Here is a 19,109-nt window from a genome sequence, read left to right as displayed (position 1 = left end):
ATGCTGCACAGATGCCCCATACAGTGCTGTGTGCCGTTCATATTGCCCCATAGATGCTGCACAGATGCCCCATACAGTGCTGTGTGCCGTTCATATTGCCCCATAGATGCTGCACAGATGCCCCATATAGTGCTGTGTGCCGTTCATACTGCCCCATAGATGCTGCACAGATGCCCCATACAGTGCTGTGTGCCGTTCATATTGCCCCATAGATGCTGCACAGATGCCCCATATAGTGCTGTGTGCCGTTCATACTGCCCCATAGATGCTGCACATAAATCTGTGCCATGGCCGCCGCTGCTGCTGCAATAAAAAAAAAAAACCACATACTCACCTCTCTTGATTGCAGCTCCCAGCGTCCGGTCCCGGCGCCTCCATCTTCCCGGCGTCTCCGCTCTGACTGATCAGGCAGAGGGCGCCGCGCACACTATATGCGTCATCGCGCCCTCTGACCTGAACAGTCAGAGCGCAGACGCCGGGAAGATGGAGGCGCCGGGGAGATGGAGCGGCGCCCGGCGGCTGGAACGGGGACAGGTAAATATAACATACTCACCTAGTCCCAGCGATCCTGACGCTCCCCGCCTTCCTCCCCGTCTTCGGTGCTGCAGCCTCTTCCTGTCAGCGGTCACCGGCACCGCTGATTAGAGAAATGAATAGGCGGCTCCACCCCCATGGGAGGTGGAGCCGCCTATTCATTTCTGTAATGAGCGGTCCCACGTGACCGCTGAAGAGGGGAAGAAGCTGCAGCACAGAAGACCGTGGGACGGCAGGGACAGCGCGAGGATCGCTGGGACTAGGTAAGTATGCCTCAGCGCCCTCTCCCCCTCACCCGCCGACCCTGCCGCCCACCGTGACTCGAGTATAAGCCGAGAGGGGCACTTTCAGCCCAAAAATTTGGGCTGAAAATCTCAGCTTATACTCGAGTATATACGGTAATAAGATGTATAATTATGTGCTTAATTCTAAAACTCTGGGCAAAATCGTCAATGAAAAAGACCTGGGTGTATGGGTGGATGACAAACTCATATTCAGTGGCCAGTGTCAGGCAGCTGCTGCAAAGACAAATAAAATAATGGGATGCATTAAAAGAGGCATAGATGCTCATGAGGGGAACATAATTTTACCTCTATACAAGTCACTAGTTCGACCACACTTAGAATACTGTGCACAGTTCTGGTCTCCGGTGTATAAGAAAGACATAGCTGAACTGGAGCGGGTGCAGAGAAGAGCGACCAAGATTATTAGAGGACTGGGGGGTCTGCAATACCAAGATAGGTTATTACACTTGGGGCTATTTAGTTTGGAAGGGGTGATCTTATGTTAATGTATAAATATATGAGGGGACAGTACAAAGACCTTTCTGATGATCTTTTTAATCATAGACCTGAGACAGGGACAAGGGGGCATCCTCTGCGTCTGGAGGAAAGAAGGTTTAAGCATAATAACAGACGCGGATTCTTTACTGTAAGAGCAGTGAGACTATGGAACTCTCTGCCGTATGATGTTGTAATGAGTGATTCACTGCTAAAATTTAAGAGGGGACTGGATACCTTTCTGGAAAAGTATAATGTTACAGGGTATATACACTAGATTCCTTGATAGGGCGTTGATCCAGGGAACTAGTCTGATTGCCGTATGTGGAGTCGGGAAGGAATTTTTTTCCCCAAGGTGGAGCTTACTCTTTGCCACATGGGTTTTTTTGCCTTCCTCTGGATCAACATGTTAGGGCATGTTAGGTTAGGCTATGGGTTGAACTAGATGGACTTAATGTCTTCCTTCAACCTTAATAACTATGTAACTATGTAACATGCTGACTGTTTCGTTCCAGTATTTTCCCATCTTGTCTGTGTATCTATATTTGATGTAGTCAATATATTTTTAACCCAAGCCAATTTCTAGGGGTCCTATCAGTTAACTGGTAACACAATAAATACGGATCTGTAGCCAAAACTGTTTATTTCTTATTTTTATAGACATGTAATGGTTTTCGTTTGGCGACTACTGGTGAAAATGTCTTTACTGGAGTCACCCGGATGGGACCCCTGAGAAAGTCAGACCAATGTAAGTACCGAGATATCTATTAGTCTAATGTTTCAAACTGTGATCTCCCTTTTGTCTCTATTCTGTCCCACAAAATCACTGCTCTATACAGTATCATAACATGCCCACATAATACTGCCCTGTACTTCTAGACAACAGTATCATAACATTATTATTATTATTATTATTATTATTTATATAGCACCATTGATTCCATGATGCTGTACATGAGAAGGGGTTACATCAAAATACAAATATCACTTACAGTAAACAAAACTAACAATGACAGACTGTACAGAGGGGCGAGGACCCTGCCCTTGTGGGCTTACATTCTACAGTATTGTGGGGAAGGAGACAGTAGGTCGGGGGTTGCAGTAGCTCCGATGGTGTTGAGGTGGCCGTGTGGTCATTACAGGCTGTAGGCTTTCTTGAAGAGATGGGTTTTCAGGTTCCGTCTGAAGGATCCAAACGTGGTTGATAACCGGACGTGTTGGGGCACAGAATTCCAGAGGATGGGGGATATTCGGGAGGCGATTGGGTGAGGAGCGAATAAGTGTGGAGGAGAGAAGGAGGTCTTGGGAGGACCAGAGATTACGTGAGGGAAGATATTGAGAGACTTGTTCGGAAATGTAAGGAGGAGAAAGATTATGGATGGCTTTGTAGGACAGTATTAGTAGTTTAAACTGGATTCGCTGGAAAATTGGGAGCCAGTGAAGGGATTTTCAAAGAGGGGAAGCAGGAGTGTAGGAGAGAGATTAATTAGTCGGGCAACAGAGTTAAGGACGGACTGGAGAGGTGCGAGAGTGTTAGAAGGTAGGCCACAGAGGAGGATGTTGCAATAGTTGAGACGGGAGATGATTAGGGCATGCACAAGCATTTTGGTAGAGTGAGGGTTATGGAAAGAATGGATTCTGGAAATACTTTTGAGCTGGAGGTGACAAGCGGTTGCGAGAGCTTGGATGTTTGAAGGACAGGGCAGAGTCAAGGGTTACTCCAAGGAAGCAGATTATCGGGACAGGGGAAAGTGTGAATTCATTTATTGTGATAGATCAGGGAGAGAAGGTCTGTGAGATGGAGGAAAAATAATTCAGATTTGTCCACATTGAGTTTGAGGAAGCAAGAGGAGAAGAAGGAGGATATGGCTGATAGACACTCTGGGAATCTGGAGAGCAGAGAGGCGACATCTGGGCCAGAGAGGTAGATCTGAGTGTCATCAGCCTATAGATGGTACTGGAAGCCATAGGACTTTAAGTTGTCCCAGGCCAAGTGTATAGATTGAGAAGAGAAGGGTCCTAGGACAGAGCCTTGAGGGACACCAATAGAGAGGTGGAGAGATGAAGAGGTAGTATGGGAGTAGGAAACGCTAAAAGTGTGGTTGGGGAGGTATGAGGAGATCCAGGATAGGGCAAGGTCTTTGACACCAAAGGAAGAGAGGATCTGTAGTAGGTGGCAGTGGTCAACTGTGTCAAAGGCAGAGGACAGGTCTAGAAGGAGGAGTATAGAGAATTGTCTGTTAGCTTTGGCTGTAAGGTCGTTAGTAATTTTGGTCAGGGCAGTCTCAGTGTAATGGTGGGGACGGAAGCCAGATTGTAGGTTGTCGAAAATTGAGTTAGATGCAAGGTGAGAGGAAAGTTCAGCATGGACATGCTGCTCAAGGAGTTTGGAAGCAAATGGGAGCAAAGATATTGGGCGATAGCTGGACATAGCGCTCGGGTCAAGGGATGGCTTTTTGAGGATAGGTGTGATTGTGACATGTTTGAAAGTAGTGGGGAAGGTACCAGAAGTTAGTGATAGATTGAAGAGATGGGTTAGGGATGGGATTAGTGTAGTGGTGAGGTTGGGGAGGAGGTGGGATGGGATGGAGTCAAGTGCACAAGTGGTGAGGTGTGATTTGGAGAGATGAGCAAGCTCCCCTTCAGTTACATTGGAGAGGGAAGTTATGGGGTTTGGGCATTGGTCTGGTATACAAAGGGGTTGAGGTGGTCTGACAACAAAGATTTGCCTTGTTTGGTCTATCTTATTTTTGCAGTGCGTGGCAAAGTCCTCAGCAGAGATGAAGGAGGTTGGAGGGGGTAGTGGGGGGCAGAGGAGGGTGTTAAAAGTGTTGAACAACTGTTTGGGGTTGTGGGATAAGGAAGATACGAGGGTTGTGAAGTAGGCCTGTTTAGCAAAGGTGAGAGCTGATTCAAATGCCGGTGTTGCTTGTTTGAGTGCAGTGAAATCATCTTGCGAATGAGTTTTCTTCCAACGCCGCACTGCAATACTGGATACTTGCCGAAGCTTTTTAGTGGTGTTATTGTGCCAGGGTTGTCTATTGGTTCATTGCACTCTGCTATGCATGACAGGGGCGACCATGTCAATAGCTGATGCAAGAGTGGCATTGTAGAAAGCAGTGGTAGTATTTGTGTCGTGGAATGAGGATATGGATGCTAGTGGTAGGATAGAGAGCGTGTGGGTGTCTAGGTGTGCGAGGTTCCTGCGGGGGTGCGCATGTTGCTGGACATGGGTGACCGGTGAGGAGGACAGGGATGAGAAAGTGAGTAGATGGTGGTCAGATAGAGGGAGAGGGGAGATTGTGAAGTTAGATAGGGAGCAGAGACGAGTGAAGACCAGGTCTAATGTGTCCGTCTGTGTGGGTGGCTGAGGAGGACCACTGAGCAAGTCCAAAAGGTTAAGTAAGGGACAGGAGTTTGGAGGCTGCTGACTGGTGGGTGTTGAAGTCACCCATGATGATGGTGGGAATGTCAGCAGAGAGAAAGTGAAGAAGCCAGGTGGAGAATTGGTCAAGAAAGGCAGTGGTCGGGCCCGGAGGTCGGTATATGATGGCCACTTGGAGGCTGGAGGGAGAGTAGATAAAGACAAAGTGGACTTCAAGAGAGGATAGGATAAGGGAGGGTAGAGGTGGGATTGGGTTAAAGGTGCAGTTTGAAGAAAGGAGAAGGCCCACTCCTCCACCATGTCTGTTGCCAGAGTGAGGGGTGTGGGTGAAGTGGAGGCCGCCGTGACATAGAGCATCAGAGGAGGCTGTGTCAGACATGTTTCAGTGAGGCCCAGAAATAAAAGATTACGAGAGGTAAAGAGGTTGTGAATCATGTGGAGTTTATTGCCGACGGAGTGGGCATTCCAGAGTAATCCAGAGAGGGGGTGGAGGGGGTGGGCGTCATGGGCACGGGTTTGAGGTGGGCAAGATTTCAGGTGTTTATATTGGGTTGGGAGCGATAGGAGGGGGTAGTAATGGGAGGTATGAGCTGTGGGGGTCCAGGATTGGGAGATATGTCGCCAGCAGTGAGGAGAAGCAGAGAGAGAGACAGAGCAGGTGGGAGAAGGAGTGTGGGCGAATTGTTTTGTGTTTTATTAGGAGAGATCTGAGGTTGAGGAGCAGGTCAGCAGAGGAGGTCAGGTGGGTAGGCAGGAGGGAAGGAGAGATTATTACTTGGTTAGAGGGTGCTGGGGTTTGGGGGATAGTGAACAAGAGTGAAGAGTAATGGAGCCAAAACTGTTAGAGCATATGTCAGCATGATGAATAAGTGTTGAGGAAAGAGAAAAATATTTAGAATTGAGAGTCCTCAGTGGTTGATACCTTTTAGTATCTAGTATTCAGTAAAGTGAGGAAAAAGAAAGAAATTTAGTACATTTATTAACAGTGGTTAGGCGTATCTTCTGTTCACTTCAGGCTCTTTTCTGGCATATTTCTGCTGTATCCTTTTAGAGCCATCCTTATAACATGCCCACATAATACTGCCATGTACTTCTAGACAACAGTATCATTACATGCCCATAAATGCTACAATATATGGTGCCTACAAAATACTGCCACACAGTGCTCACATATTAGTGCCATAGTAGTGCCCAAATAAAAAAATGTATAGTTCCTAGATAAGTCCCTATTTTATATGAAAATTCACTTTACCTTTATTTCTGATTGGTTTTCAAACAGCTGATCAAGACTCACCACCTAGCGGCACGCTGGGACCTGGGTACATCGCCCTTATTGTCATCGGGGTACTGCTGTTGGTTGCGATGGTGGTTTCCATCTTGATTTGCTGGCATGAAAGAAGATCCGGAAACTATAACTTTAAGATTAAAACTCAAGACGTTGGCTACCAAGTGTTCTCCAACTAGAGGCGAAACGATCAGGATGGGAAAGATCTCTGCCCCGCCTAGTGGCCATCGCTGGTATTACAGCTTCATAATCCGCCTGTACAACGGTATCTTCTAATTAGACAAGTTGCTAAATTGATAAGCTGACATTTGCCTAGTTTATTATAAGCGGAATATCGGGAACCGGTGGATATATGATCTATAATAATAGACATAAAATATTGTACTGTAGCCTGGTGGTCATTGCTGGGATTGCACCTTGTTACAATTGCTTTCTTCTAGGATCTAATGCTTTCGTTTGTGACCTCTATCACTATATACAACCCTCATTCATATTATTGCATGAGTGGACAGGTCACAAACCCCATACAAGATGAGCATACTCTTCTCCTGAAATACTCTGTGCTGCTGTGAGATCTCTAAACAAGCCTGGTGGCCACTGCTGGCATCGCAGTTATAACCAAAGAGTCTGTGCCAGGCAAGTGCAAACTGACATGGTTTGTATAGGGATTGTGCTTTATTAATATTGATGCAGATTAAATATAAATATATATTAAAGAAATATGTACATTTTATAGTATGGGAGACCCACTAGTGGGCATAGCTGGAACTGCATCTATTTTTGTATTTAAATCATAACTACTAGTCGGCTGTGCTAGACTTGCGATTCTTTTAATATTTTTTAAAATGTTAAATTACTTTGATTGCTTTTTATTTTTTTTATTTAGTCCATGCTCCCTAGTGGTCATAGCTGGCATTGCATCTATTTTTGCATTTAACACAATTTAACACAAAAATAGTTCACTGTGGGAGACATTTTTTTTTTAATTAAATGTATGTATCTTTGGCCAAAAATCACTTTTTTAATTGGGTATCATTAAACATTTTGCACAGTTTTCCTCCTATAGTCTCTGTATTGCACTGTCTATTGCCGGCTGCAGAATGAGTGAATTGAGAATCTGTCAGTGAGCTCTTTTTTTTTTTTTATCTCTCTTTTTCTGAGCTCCTCTCAGCCGATTTATGACCACATTAAAGATAAATGTGCAGAATTTCAAAAAGCCAAATTTGTAATTAAATCCAACTGCAAAAAAAAAATGATTTTTGGCCCCAAATACGTTGAATTAAAAAAAAAAAAAAATGAAATTAAATAAAATTGTTCCCACAGGTGGACGACACCATTAAAGGGGTTTGGGGCATCACTAGGAGGAAACTTCAAGGGTTTATACATCTCTTTTCAGTTGTTTTCCAGGACTGAGGACAATGATTGGAGTTTTCTTTGAAAACCTCACAAATGGATAACATAAAAAGAGAGAAAAAAATAGTAAAGTTCTATTTTTTACTATGGAACGATGTGATTCTGTCTCATGAATTGAAGCTGCACATGGTTACAATCCGTTACTATATGTGAATAAATAAACTGTAGAGAAACTGCCTGGACTCTTATTACTTCTTTGCCTTCCAGCAGTCGGGGGTCAGAAACCTCCTCATTCCCCTGAATATCCCTTTACTGTAAAAAAAAAAAAAAACTGGGAGAAGGGAGAGGGGGGAGATGTAGCTGCAGCTTTTCTTCCTCTGTGTGTGTGAGGCCGACCTCACACTAGCGAGTTTTACGGACGTATGAGAGGTGCAGAAAATACGGATTGCACACGGTACAATGCATCTCTATGGCCAAGCTCCTATCTGCCGTATTTTACTGATCCGTATTATACGGTCTTCTACTGCATGCTGCGTTTGTCACCGTATTGCGCAAAAAAATCGCCAATGAAAGTCTATGGGGGCGAGAAAAATACGGATTACACACGGACCAACAGTGTGACTTGCGAGAAATACGCAGCGTTGTTCTATAGAAAAGCCGGTAATTCAGTGCGGTGTACAGTAAAATCACACTGACTGGTTAGAATAGAATAGCTATAATAAATGTCTACACATAGTATAGGTATATATATATATATATATGTCAGTAGACACATATATGTATATATATTATTACTTCATACAGCGCTAGATAGCTTTAAAGCTGGTAATTCAATTACCGGCTTTTGCTTTCTCCTTCCTAAACCCGACATGATATGAGACCTGGTTACATACAGTGAACCATCTCATATCCCCTTTTTTTTTGCATATTACACACTACTAATGTTAGTAGTGTGTATGTGCAAAATTTGGGCGCTCTAGCTATTAAATTAAAGGGTTAAATGGCGGAAAAAATTGGCGTGGGCTCCCGCCCAATTTTCTCCGCCAGAGTAGTAAAGCCAGTGACTGAGGGCAGATATTAATAGCCTGGAGAGGGTCCATGGTTATTGCAGAGGGCGCATCACCGCAACCCGAGGTAACTACAGGTCATTCCCCTGCATTCCATTCATTCTCCGTTTTTTACAGGCAGGAGCACAGCTGCATTTTAGCAGATCTTCTGCTTGTAAAATTAGTTAACCCCTTCAGATGGATTTACATCGTGAGACGTGACAGAACTACGGAAGATATGGAATATTGTTGATTTTTTATTTTTCCTTTTTTACAGAACGAGGGTCTTCAGGTGGATTACCAGTATAATAAAATATTACAACAACCTGTGTATTTATTTCATTAAAATACTTTGTAATAATGTGTGTGTGTGTTTTTTAACCATTTCAGACTATTGGATTAATAATGGATAGGTGTCATAATTGACGCCTCTCCATTATTAATTTGGCTTAATGTCACCTTACAATAGCAAGGTGACATTAACCCTTCATTACCCCATATCCCACCGCTACACGGGAATGGGAAGAGAGTGGCCAAGTGCCAGAATAGGCGCATCTTCCAGATGTGCCTTTTCTGGGGTGGCTGGGGGCAGATGTTTTTAGCCAGGGGGGGGCCAATAACCGTGGACCCTCTCCAGGCTATTAATATCTGCCCTCAGTCACTGGCTTTAACACTCTGGCGGAGAAAATTGCGCGGGAGCCCACGCCAATATTTTTTTGCTATTTAACCCTTTAATTTAATAGCTAGACAGCCCAAATTTTGCATGTACACACTACTAACATTAGTAGTGTGGAATATGCCAAAAAAAAGGGGGAGAAGACATGGTTTACTGTATGTAACCATGTCTCATATCATGTCGGGTTTAGGAAGGAGAGAGCAAAAGCCGGTAATTGAATTACCGGCTTTAAAGCTATCTAGCGCTGTATGAAATATTAATATATATACATATATGTGTCTACTGACATATATATATATATATATATATATATAGACAGTATATATGTTTTTATGATTTTTTGAGAACATGGATCCATTGTATATCCGTATGTCCGTATTGCAAGCCTGTGAGAAAATCTCGCAGTACGGATGCCATACGGATTACATACGGAGGATGCCATGCGCAAAATACGCTGACACACCCTGTCTGCGGTTGACATACAGATCACTATTTTGGGGACTTTTCTGCGTATTACGGCCGTAAATAACGGACCGTATTTTTATACGCTGAGTGTGAGGCCGGCCTGAGACTGCACGCTGTGAGATGGGAGGAGGCGCAGCACAAAGGAGGCACCTGATTGGCTGAGAGCAATCACCACATCGTTTACAACGAACAAAGAAGAGTGAAAAAAAATGGAATGAAATTACCCCAAATCTGCAGGTCACACACAACATTGCTGTCTGCTCTTTATCTAACATACATTTGATTTCTCCATAGACGATAGATAAAGCCTCTGCCGAACCAGACCTGCCAATCGCTTTTCTCATAGATGGAGCGGTGCGAGGGCTTGTTTTTTGCGTGCTGAGATGTGGTTTCTATTGGTGCCATTTTTTTTTTTTGGGGGGGGGAGTGATTCAAACTTTTATATATTTTTTTAAATATTTTTTAAATTAATTTTTTATTTTATTTCTTTAACCTGTGATCATTTGACCGCCTGTATACTGCTAGGCTTCAATATTGCAGCATATTGTAAAATTACTGATGTCCTATAAAGCTCTACTGAAGGCAGATGGGGCCCCATGGAGCCCCTGGCAGGACGGGCACTCGTTGCTCCTCTCCATGAAGACATTGTTTACCTCTCTTTGAAGCCCCCATTATGAATAACTATCCTTAGAGTAGTTCATCAATGTCCGATAGATGTGGGTTCGACACCCAGCGTGATATTAGCCGGAGCTGTAAGTATCTGATGAGTGGGGGTGCCGCGTCCCTCTGATTTGGTATTGGTGCCCAATCTGGAGAATTGGGATCTCCCGTTTTGAACACATGATGCAGCTCCGGTTTTGACCACTGGATGGTGCTATTCGCTGATACAATCTCAACCTTATTGTACCCCCGCCTCCCCTGATGCATCCGATAGTTCTTTGTATATTAATAAGGCCAGAAGTGAAATATAACGACCCCACTATATACAGTATGTGCATTAGACAAGTTGTAGTCTTGAACAACACCGTCCATTTTATTATACAATTTACTGAAAAATGGGAAAAAATCTTGATGGAGTGAAAAAGTGAAAAAAAAAAAATCCTTCATTATTTTTTTTTTTTTTTTTTTTGGGGGGGGGTGTTTAATTATTACTTAATTGGAAAAAATGACCTGACAATATAATTCCCTGGGAGAGTGCGATTACGGCGGTACCAAGCTTGATTAGTTTTTTTATTAGTTGCATTTTAAATGGAGAATTTTTTTTTTATTTTGTAAAAAAAAAATAATAATAATAATAATTTGGGTTTGTTTTGCCATTTTCAAAGACCATTTAAGTTTTTATTTTTTTTATTTTTGTGAGCTGTAGTTTTTATTAATACCATTTTGGGGTGCGTACGACATTTTAATCTCTTTATATTGTATTTTTGGGTGCTGGAGCTTCGACAATAAAAGTCAATTTTGGCTTTTTGATTTTACTTTTCTTTATGGCATTTATCTTATGGGATAAATAATTTTATATTTTGATAGATTGGAATTTTACAAAATTGGCAGTACTACAAATACTTATTTTTTAACTAGGGAAAAGAGGGTGATTACCAATTTTTTTAAAAAAAATGTAAAAACTTTTATTTTTCAGGATTTTTTTGATTGAAATGTTACGAAATTGTCGATACTAAATATGTTTATTTTTGTATTCTCAAGGTTAAAGGGTGTTCCGAATTTTCTTCATATTTTTTTAAACTTTTTTTTTCAGCTTATTTTTTAAGCTTCCTGTTAGAAACTTTGAAAACTGCTAAAAACTTTTCATAAAAAAACAACAACTTTTTTTGTTTTATTTTTTAATTATTATTTTTTTTTGGCTTGAACCTGTGATTGATCACTTGATACTTCTGTATTGCAGTATGTAGTAAAAATTGGAAAAATCTAAAAATTCTGAAAACTTGTCGGACAAGCCCTGGTGTAGTGGTGGAGATGTAGCAGTGTTGAATATATGGTATAGAAATTCCACAAAGATGAGTTTGGTACATGGGGGGGGGGCTTCATAGGACAGATAATAATTTTTACCAAAATGGGAAAATACCCTGAAAATGAAACAATTAAAGTAGATGTAATTGACTTCCTTGCAGGAGGTGTACAATGGTGAGTTTCCCAGGTGCTGGCACTGAGTCCTCTGTGTTATGGGCATGGTGGAGCTGAATAGACTGACAATGGGGACACAATGGATCATCCACAGAATGCACAGTCATTATTATCACAGATTCGGTGCCACCTCCCGCTACCTGCCCAGCTTCCTTTCACTGGCATTGTACCCTGTGTTGAATAGGGAGGTAAACACTCTGATCCACCCTGGCATTATATACTCAGACTTCTTTGTTCCATTGTGGGACAGGACAGGACAATTCAGCACACTATGGTGTTGGGAGGTTAATTCTGCTCCCCAGTCCTCCAAATTTTATCCAAAAGACACTAAATGAGTGCAAGGAGTGATTATTGCTAGTCTGCTACATATTTCTAGAAATAAAGTGGGTGGTAGTCCTTAAAGGGGGACTCTTCCCTACCATAAATATGTATTTTGGTCCCCTTCGTATAAAAGCCGCTGTTCTCCTGAATCCGGCGTTGTTTTTCTTTCGTTTCTGCTCCTCTCTGTTCCAGAGATACAGCCCCTTCTTCGCTCTACATAAATCTAGTCTTTTTACGCAAATGGGCGTGGTTCTAAGGAAAACACCCACAGAGAAGAGTTAAGGACCACCCCCACTTAGTTAGCGGGACTAGATTTAGGCACAGCGAAGAAGTGGCCATATCTCGGTAACGGAGAGGCGTAGAAACAAAAGAAAAACAACGCCGGATTCGGGAGAATAGCAGCAATTACACCAGGTAAAAAAAAAATTACATGTTTATGGAAAGTGACATGTCCTCTTTAATGGGACACCGACCCTAAATACTATCTTCTCTTCAGTTATTGCAATATATTATTGCCGGCCGTAAGCCAATAGGTTCATAAAATGACTTTCTCGAAGAAACAGCGCCACCCCTGTTTACAGGTTGTGCCTGGTATTACAGTTCAGTGCTAATGAAATGAATGTAGCGGAGTTGCAGTACCATACATGACCAGTGTAGTGCTGTGGTGCTTTTCTGGCAATGCCAGATTGACATTCTGTGCAAGCTAATGTCTGAGCACCTCACATTTTGGAACAATATTACTTCCTTTTCTCGTCCCCGACAGCATGAGCAATGGAATAAATGTGCCAGGACCCTCAATGTCTAAAGCCTTCTCCCTCCTCCACCAAACTAACCCATGCCATGTGTGTCTCTCTAGGACAATACATTATTTGAGCTCTCTCTGAGTGGCGGTATTATTAGGGCACTGTATGGCGGTGGTATGTATTTGCCAAAAAGTTGCATTGTATTCCGCACATGGTGAATGTGGGGCAGAAATTATTTTAGGACTATACGAGTATCTATATAAGAGCAGGAGGCGCCCATGACCTCTGCACAAAGAACCGAGCTGCTTTTTGCACTTGGGTCCCTTTTCTTTGATGTCTACATGCCCCCCCCAAGACCCAGCTTGAACGAGGTTGACTTCTACCCTTTCGAGTGATATTTATAGAGCGATATCTCCATATTTCATCTCTCTGTGTAACGTGTAAACAGGGTGAATGACGGGACTGTAAAGTCTGCCCGAGGCCATGGTGGCTTCTGCTGTCAGTAGCGATGCCTCCAGACGCACCCGGCTTTATCCTCTTCATCCAACACAACAGCAATAGGTGGAGCCCGGAATTCGGCAAATCCCCAACCTTGACCTCCGTGATTATATCTATATAAATGTCATATTTTCTTTTATTCCTGTATAACCGTGTGAAATATTCGAGATAAGTCACAAACGAGAAGCTCTTAATGTCTTCTGCAGCTATTAAATTTTTTTTATAAGCTCCATGATTCTATTGGATCCTTCGATCGCGTGATCGCCAGCACTTTGCTCCTCATTTCAGATCTGCTGGGTCCTAGCGCTACCAGATCAGTTCCGCCAGTGTCTTGTGTAGTGGGCTGCTTTCCCTTATAACTTGGCCCCGATGGATCAAAAAAATGCACAATTAAATTTTTTTTTTTACATTTTAAAGAATTATAATAAACATTTAAAAAATACTGTAATCCCCCACCCCCAAAAAATTACCCCCAAATCATATGAAATAAATAGATTTGAATTCACACGATGGCATTTTTTTTTACGCACACACACACACATATATATACATATATATATATATAATTATACATATATTTAGGTATATATATATATTTTTTATACTATTAATATATAATAATATTATTATAATAATAATATATAATAATAATATAATAATAATATATAATATATAATAATATTTATATAATATACTTATATATTATACATATATTTAGGTATATATATATATTTTTTTATATGACTAGAAATGCTATATATATGTGTGTATATATATATATGTATATATATATATATATATATACTGCATATATACATACACAGGTGCTTCTCACAAAATTAGAATATCATCAGAAAGTGAATTTATTTAATGACTTTTGGGTTTTCATTAGTTTGAATTAGTTTGACAGTGTATTTAATATAACAGTTAACTGTAAAAAAAACAAACTATTTTTTTTCCCATATTGATGTGTCAAAAAAAACCATATATAAAATAATAAACATAATACAGTTTCTGCTGTATAAAAAAAAGTAAAAAAAAAGTCACAAAGTAGTCTACATGTACCCTCCGACAGTGCCTGAAAAATAATACCGTTTCTGCAGTGCAAAGCCAAGAACATCAGTGTAAAAGGAAAAAAAATCCCACATTATGTTTGATGAAATAAAAAGAGGGAAAAGCTTTAAAAATAAATAAATAAATAAATAAATAAATTAATAATAATAAATTGGACAGCTATGAATTATTTTTTTAGGCCGGGTCTTAAAAGGATTAAATACAGATATGTAAAAAAAAAAAAAAATGACACGCAATAATTACATGTTTCGTTTTGCCTAAACATAGCATACCTAAAAAAAAATAGCCGTAAAGACAACAACCACTGAACACGGCTAGTAAAAAAAAAAGAGCTTATAGAAAAGCAAACGTGTCGGTTTTGTATATTTATTTTTCTTATATGAAGATGTACAGATACTGTATGTGTCTTGTACCTTTTCTGCTTTTGAAGAAAAAAAATAAAAAAAAATAAAGTGAAAAAGGGACTAAAAATTACAGTTAAAAAAAAATAAAAATATTAAAAAAAATATAAAAAAATTAAAAAATGTTAAACTTCTCTTCTTCCCATTAAAAATAAACATTAAAAAAATAAATAAAGAGATACAAGTCTGGTATCACTGTGATCGTACTGACCTGGAGAATCATATCCCCAGTGTCCGGTGTGATTGCTACCGTAAATGCAAAGAGTTATTGACAAAACCTGCCTGAATATCTCTGTAATCCAACACCAATGACGCCCGTGTTCTACATCTCACCTAAAGAACATAAGACACTGGTGGTTGACACAATTTTCGTTTTTGCCTTTTCTTCTTTCTTGTCCTTCTTCCAAGAGCCGTAACTTATTTATTTTTCCATCTATTTTTTTTTTTGCAGCACGAGTTGTAGTTTTGAATGACGCCATTCATTCGCTGTACTGAAAAATGGGGGGGGAAACAAAAAATTCCAAGTGCAGTGAAATTATGAAAAAAGTCAATTCTGCCATGTATTTTTTTGTTTTTTACGGCATACAGCCTATGGTAAAAGTTACTCTGGACCATGATTCTCCGGGTCAGTATGATTACCGTGATTTTTTTTTTATTTAAATGGAAAAAAAAAATCCAGAAATCTGTAAAATAACATTTTAGGGTTTGTGTCGCCGTTCTCCGGGACCTGTAACATTTTTGTTTTTCCATCGGCTGAGCTGGGTGAGAGCTTGTTTTTTCCGTGACGAGCTGACGGTTTTATTGATAGAGTTTTTGGTTATATACGACATTTTGATCTTGTTTTATTGTTGGGAGGATTAGACGTAAAAAAACACATTCCTGGTGTATTGATTTTTTTTTCTCGTTCTGGTGTTTACATATCGGGTTAATTAATTTTATATTTTGATAGATCAAACATGTTTATTTTATATATTTTTGTTTCTTCATTTTCAATGGGGGGAAAAAGGGATGATTTAAACTTTTACATTTTTTAGATTTTTACTGAGAGGACTCATCTGGTTGCATATACTATATACTATAATATCATTGCATTGCAATATATAGTGTAAATCTCGGTAGTCTTAGAACCTCAGCATATAGATGAGCTACACAGTATATGTTTTATTTTAATATAGGGGACGTGAACCTGTGATTGCTCGATCATTTGAACAATACACTGCAATCATTTATCTCGTTGCTGTGATCGCTGCCGTTAGAGGCAGCTGCCAGGTTTCTCATTCCTGAGCCTTCTCCATATACCTGCACACGGCATGTATACAGCATATATTCATACCTGTGTAAACTATATAAACTAATGAGTTTGTACACCCTGGACATGTCCTGGAAGAAGCCACAAACAGGCGAACCTGCCAGTGGGGCTGAAATCAAGAAGGAGATATGATTTTATTGAGATAAACCTGTTAAAAGAAGCTGCTAATTGGAGGGATTTCCTCACACTCCAGCTATACAGAAGTGGCCGTCCTTAAAGAAGATCTGTCATCTGATTTCACTGCACAAACGGCATATAATATTAAATAAATCTCCTAGAAAATAAATGTTTAGTTTGATTATCCAGATCAGAATGGCTGCTCAGTACTTTGTGACAAGTTAAACTCAATCTCCGACTACCTACAGTATCTTCATGAACAGTTCCTCAATGTCCCTCCTCCCTGCTGCTGTCGAGTCTCTGCTCACCTTTCCTGATTGACAATTCCTCAACAACCCTCTTCCGTACTGTGTCTGAGTCTCTGCTTTACTTGCCTGATTGACATTTCCTAAGTGTCCCTCCTCCCTGCTGCTGAGTCTCTGCCCACCTTGCCTGATTGACAGTTCCTCAGTGTCCCTCCTCCCCGCTGTGTCTGAGTCTCTGCTCTCCTTGCCTGATTGACAGTTCCTAAGTGTCCCTCCTCCTCGCTGTGTCTGAGTCTCTGCTCTCTTTGCCTGATTGACAGTTCCTAAGTGTCCCTCCTCCCTGCTGCTGAGTCTCTGCCCACCTTGCATGCCTGATTGACAGTTCCTCAGTGTCCCTCCTCCCTGCTGGTGCAGTCTCTTCCCACCTTGCCTGATTGACAGTTCCTCAGTGTCCCTCCTCCTTGTTGATGCTCAGTCTCTGCCCACCTTGACTGACTGACAGTTCCTTAGTGACCCTCCTTTCTCCTGCTTCTGAGTCTCCACCCACCTCCACCATAACATTTGCTAGAGGAACCCGAATATTACGACTGCCTACAGGCCTCCCCAGAGTTTCATCCGGCACTGATATGGGGCCCTGTTTCAGCAAAAAACAAAAGCTCCGACCACTATCAAAATGTATGAAGAAGTTATCCAGCACAGGATTTTGGACCTTATATATTACTAGATGGTCGCCCGATTCTAACGCATCGGGTATTCTAGAATATGTATGTCTGTACATCACACTTGGAACAGCCACGTAGTATATAGCACAGCCACGTAGTATATAGCACAGCCACATAGTATATAGCACAGTCACGTAGTATATAGCAGCCACATAGTATATAGCAGCCACATAGTATATAGCGCAGCCCACGCAGTATATAACACAGCCCACGTAACACAGACAGCCACGTAGTATATAGCAGCCATGTAGTATATAACACAGCCCATGTAATATATAGCACAGCCCACGTAATATATAGCAAAGCCCATGCAGTATATAACACAGGCCATATAGTATATAACACAGCCCACGCAGTATATAACACAGGCCATATAGTATATAACACAGCCCACGCAGTATATAACACAGCCCACGTAATATATAGCACAGCCCACGCAATATATAGCACAGCCCAAGCAGTATATAACACAGCCCACGTAACACAGACAGCCACGTAGTATATAGCAGCCATGTAGTATATAACACAGCCCACGTAATATATAGCACAGCCCATGTAATATATAGCAAAGCCCATGCAGTATATAACACAGGCCATATAGTATATAACACAGCCCACGCAGTATATAACACAGGCCATATAGTATATAATACAGCCCATGCAGTATATAACACAGCCCGGGTAATATATAGCACAGCCCACGCAATATATAGCACAGCCCAAGCAGTATATAACACAGCCCACGCAGTATATAGCAGTGTAGGCACCGTATCCCTGTTAAAAAAAAAAATTAAAATAACAAATAGTTATATACTCACCCTCCGGCATCCAGCGAAGCTGTCCTGATGCTGCCGTCATCTTCCGTTCCCAGTGATACATTGCAAAATTACCCAGACAACTTAGCAGTCTCGTGAGACCGCTAAGTCATCTGGGTAATTTCACAATGCATCACTGGGAACGGAAGATGGCGGCAGCATCGCACGCATCGGTGGACGGCGGAAGGTGAGAATAGCACAATTTTTATTTTTTTAAATTATTTTTAACATTATATCTTTTTACTATTGAAGCTGCATAAGCAGTATAAATAGTAAAAAGTTGGTCCGGGATGGGGCGACACACTGGCACTGACTGGAGGGGAGTAGGGAGGGGCCAATTCACAGCCGGACTAAGCCTGTCGCTGATTGGTCGCGGCTGGCCAGCCGCGACCAATCAGCGACGCAGGATTTCCATGACAGACAGAAGTACCCCTTAGACGATTATATAGATAGATGTCTCATATTCATGTGCTTCATTGTATACTCACAATATACTCTCAGGGCCGGTATCAGGTTCTGAGATGATCCCAGAGGTCTAGTACTATATTAATACAGTCGGTGGATGTACCGGTGCTGACCTATGTGATACTGACCAGGATGTTTATCCTAGAGATTTCTCAGAAATTATAATGTCGCAACTTCAGAGAATGTGATGTAGTTTCTCTCACTGCAGAGGATTCCTGTGTTTCTGGTTATACATTATACATGTGTCATTCATGCTGTGGTTACAGTTAAGTCAGAGATTTTCTGCACAGCTTACAAGAGAAGACATCATCAGAATGTGACATACTGTTTAAATAAGGCTTTTGTGCTAAATGTATCTCCTTATTTATTTCTTTACTAGATGGTGGCCCGATTCTAACGCATCGGGTATTCTAGAATATGTATGTAGTTTATTTATGAAGATTTCAGAATAATGCAATGAATGCACAGGATTCGTCCGGCTGGGCGCAACCAATTAGGGAAGCGTGGTTCAAATCCCTCGCCAATTCGCGACTGGACTGCGTCTGTCGCTGATTGTGCTCACGTAGTATATAGCACGGCCACGTAGTATATAGCACAGGAACGTAGTATATAACAGCCCACGTAGTACATAGCACAGCCCACGCAGTATATAACACAGCCCACGTAGTATATAGCACAGCCACGTATTATATAGCACAGCCACTTAGTATATAACACAGCCCACGCAGTATATAACA

The 19,109-nt window shown here is 41.3% G+C and overlaps 1 protein-coding gene across 3 annotated transcripts in view; it reads left to right on the top strand.

Annotated features, from left to right (window-relative positions):
* Positions 1 to 7,569, top strand: part of UMODL1 (uromodulin like 1) — a 105,343-nt gene extending 97,774 nt beyond the window's left edge. For 2 of the 3 annotated variants that reach the window (XM_069760685.1, XM_069760683.1), the window contains 2 exons: positions 1,974 to 2,061; positions 5,978 to 7,569. In XM_069760685.1, coding sequence (XP_069616786.1) covers positions 1,974 to 2,061; positions 5,978 to 6,162 — 273 coding nt within the window. In that variant the 3' untranslated portion in view covers positions 6,163 to 7,569. The remainder of the gene's footprint in view (positions 1 to 1,973; positions 2,062 to 5,977) is intronic. The other variant, XM_069760686.1, reaches the window with a different exon arrangement.
* The last annotated feature ends 11,540 nt before the right edge of the window (positions 7,570 to 19,109 follow it).

Source organism: Ranitomeya imitator, chromosome 3 (genome assembly GCF_032444005.1).
Source record: "Ranitomeya imitator isolate aRanImi1 chromosome 3, aRanImi1.pri, whole genome shotgun sequence".
Lineage (NCBI taxonomy): Eukaryota > Metazoa > Chordata > Amphibia > Anura > Dendrobatidae > Ranitomeya > Ranitomeya imitator.
The sequence above is the reverse complement of the archived record's forward strand: the minus strand, read 5'-3'. Positions and strand labels throughout refer to the sequence as shown.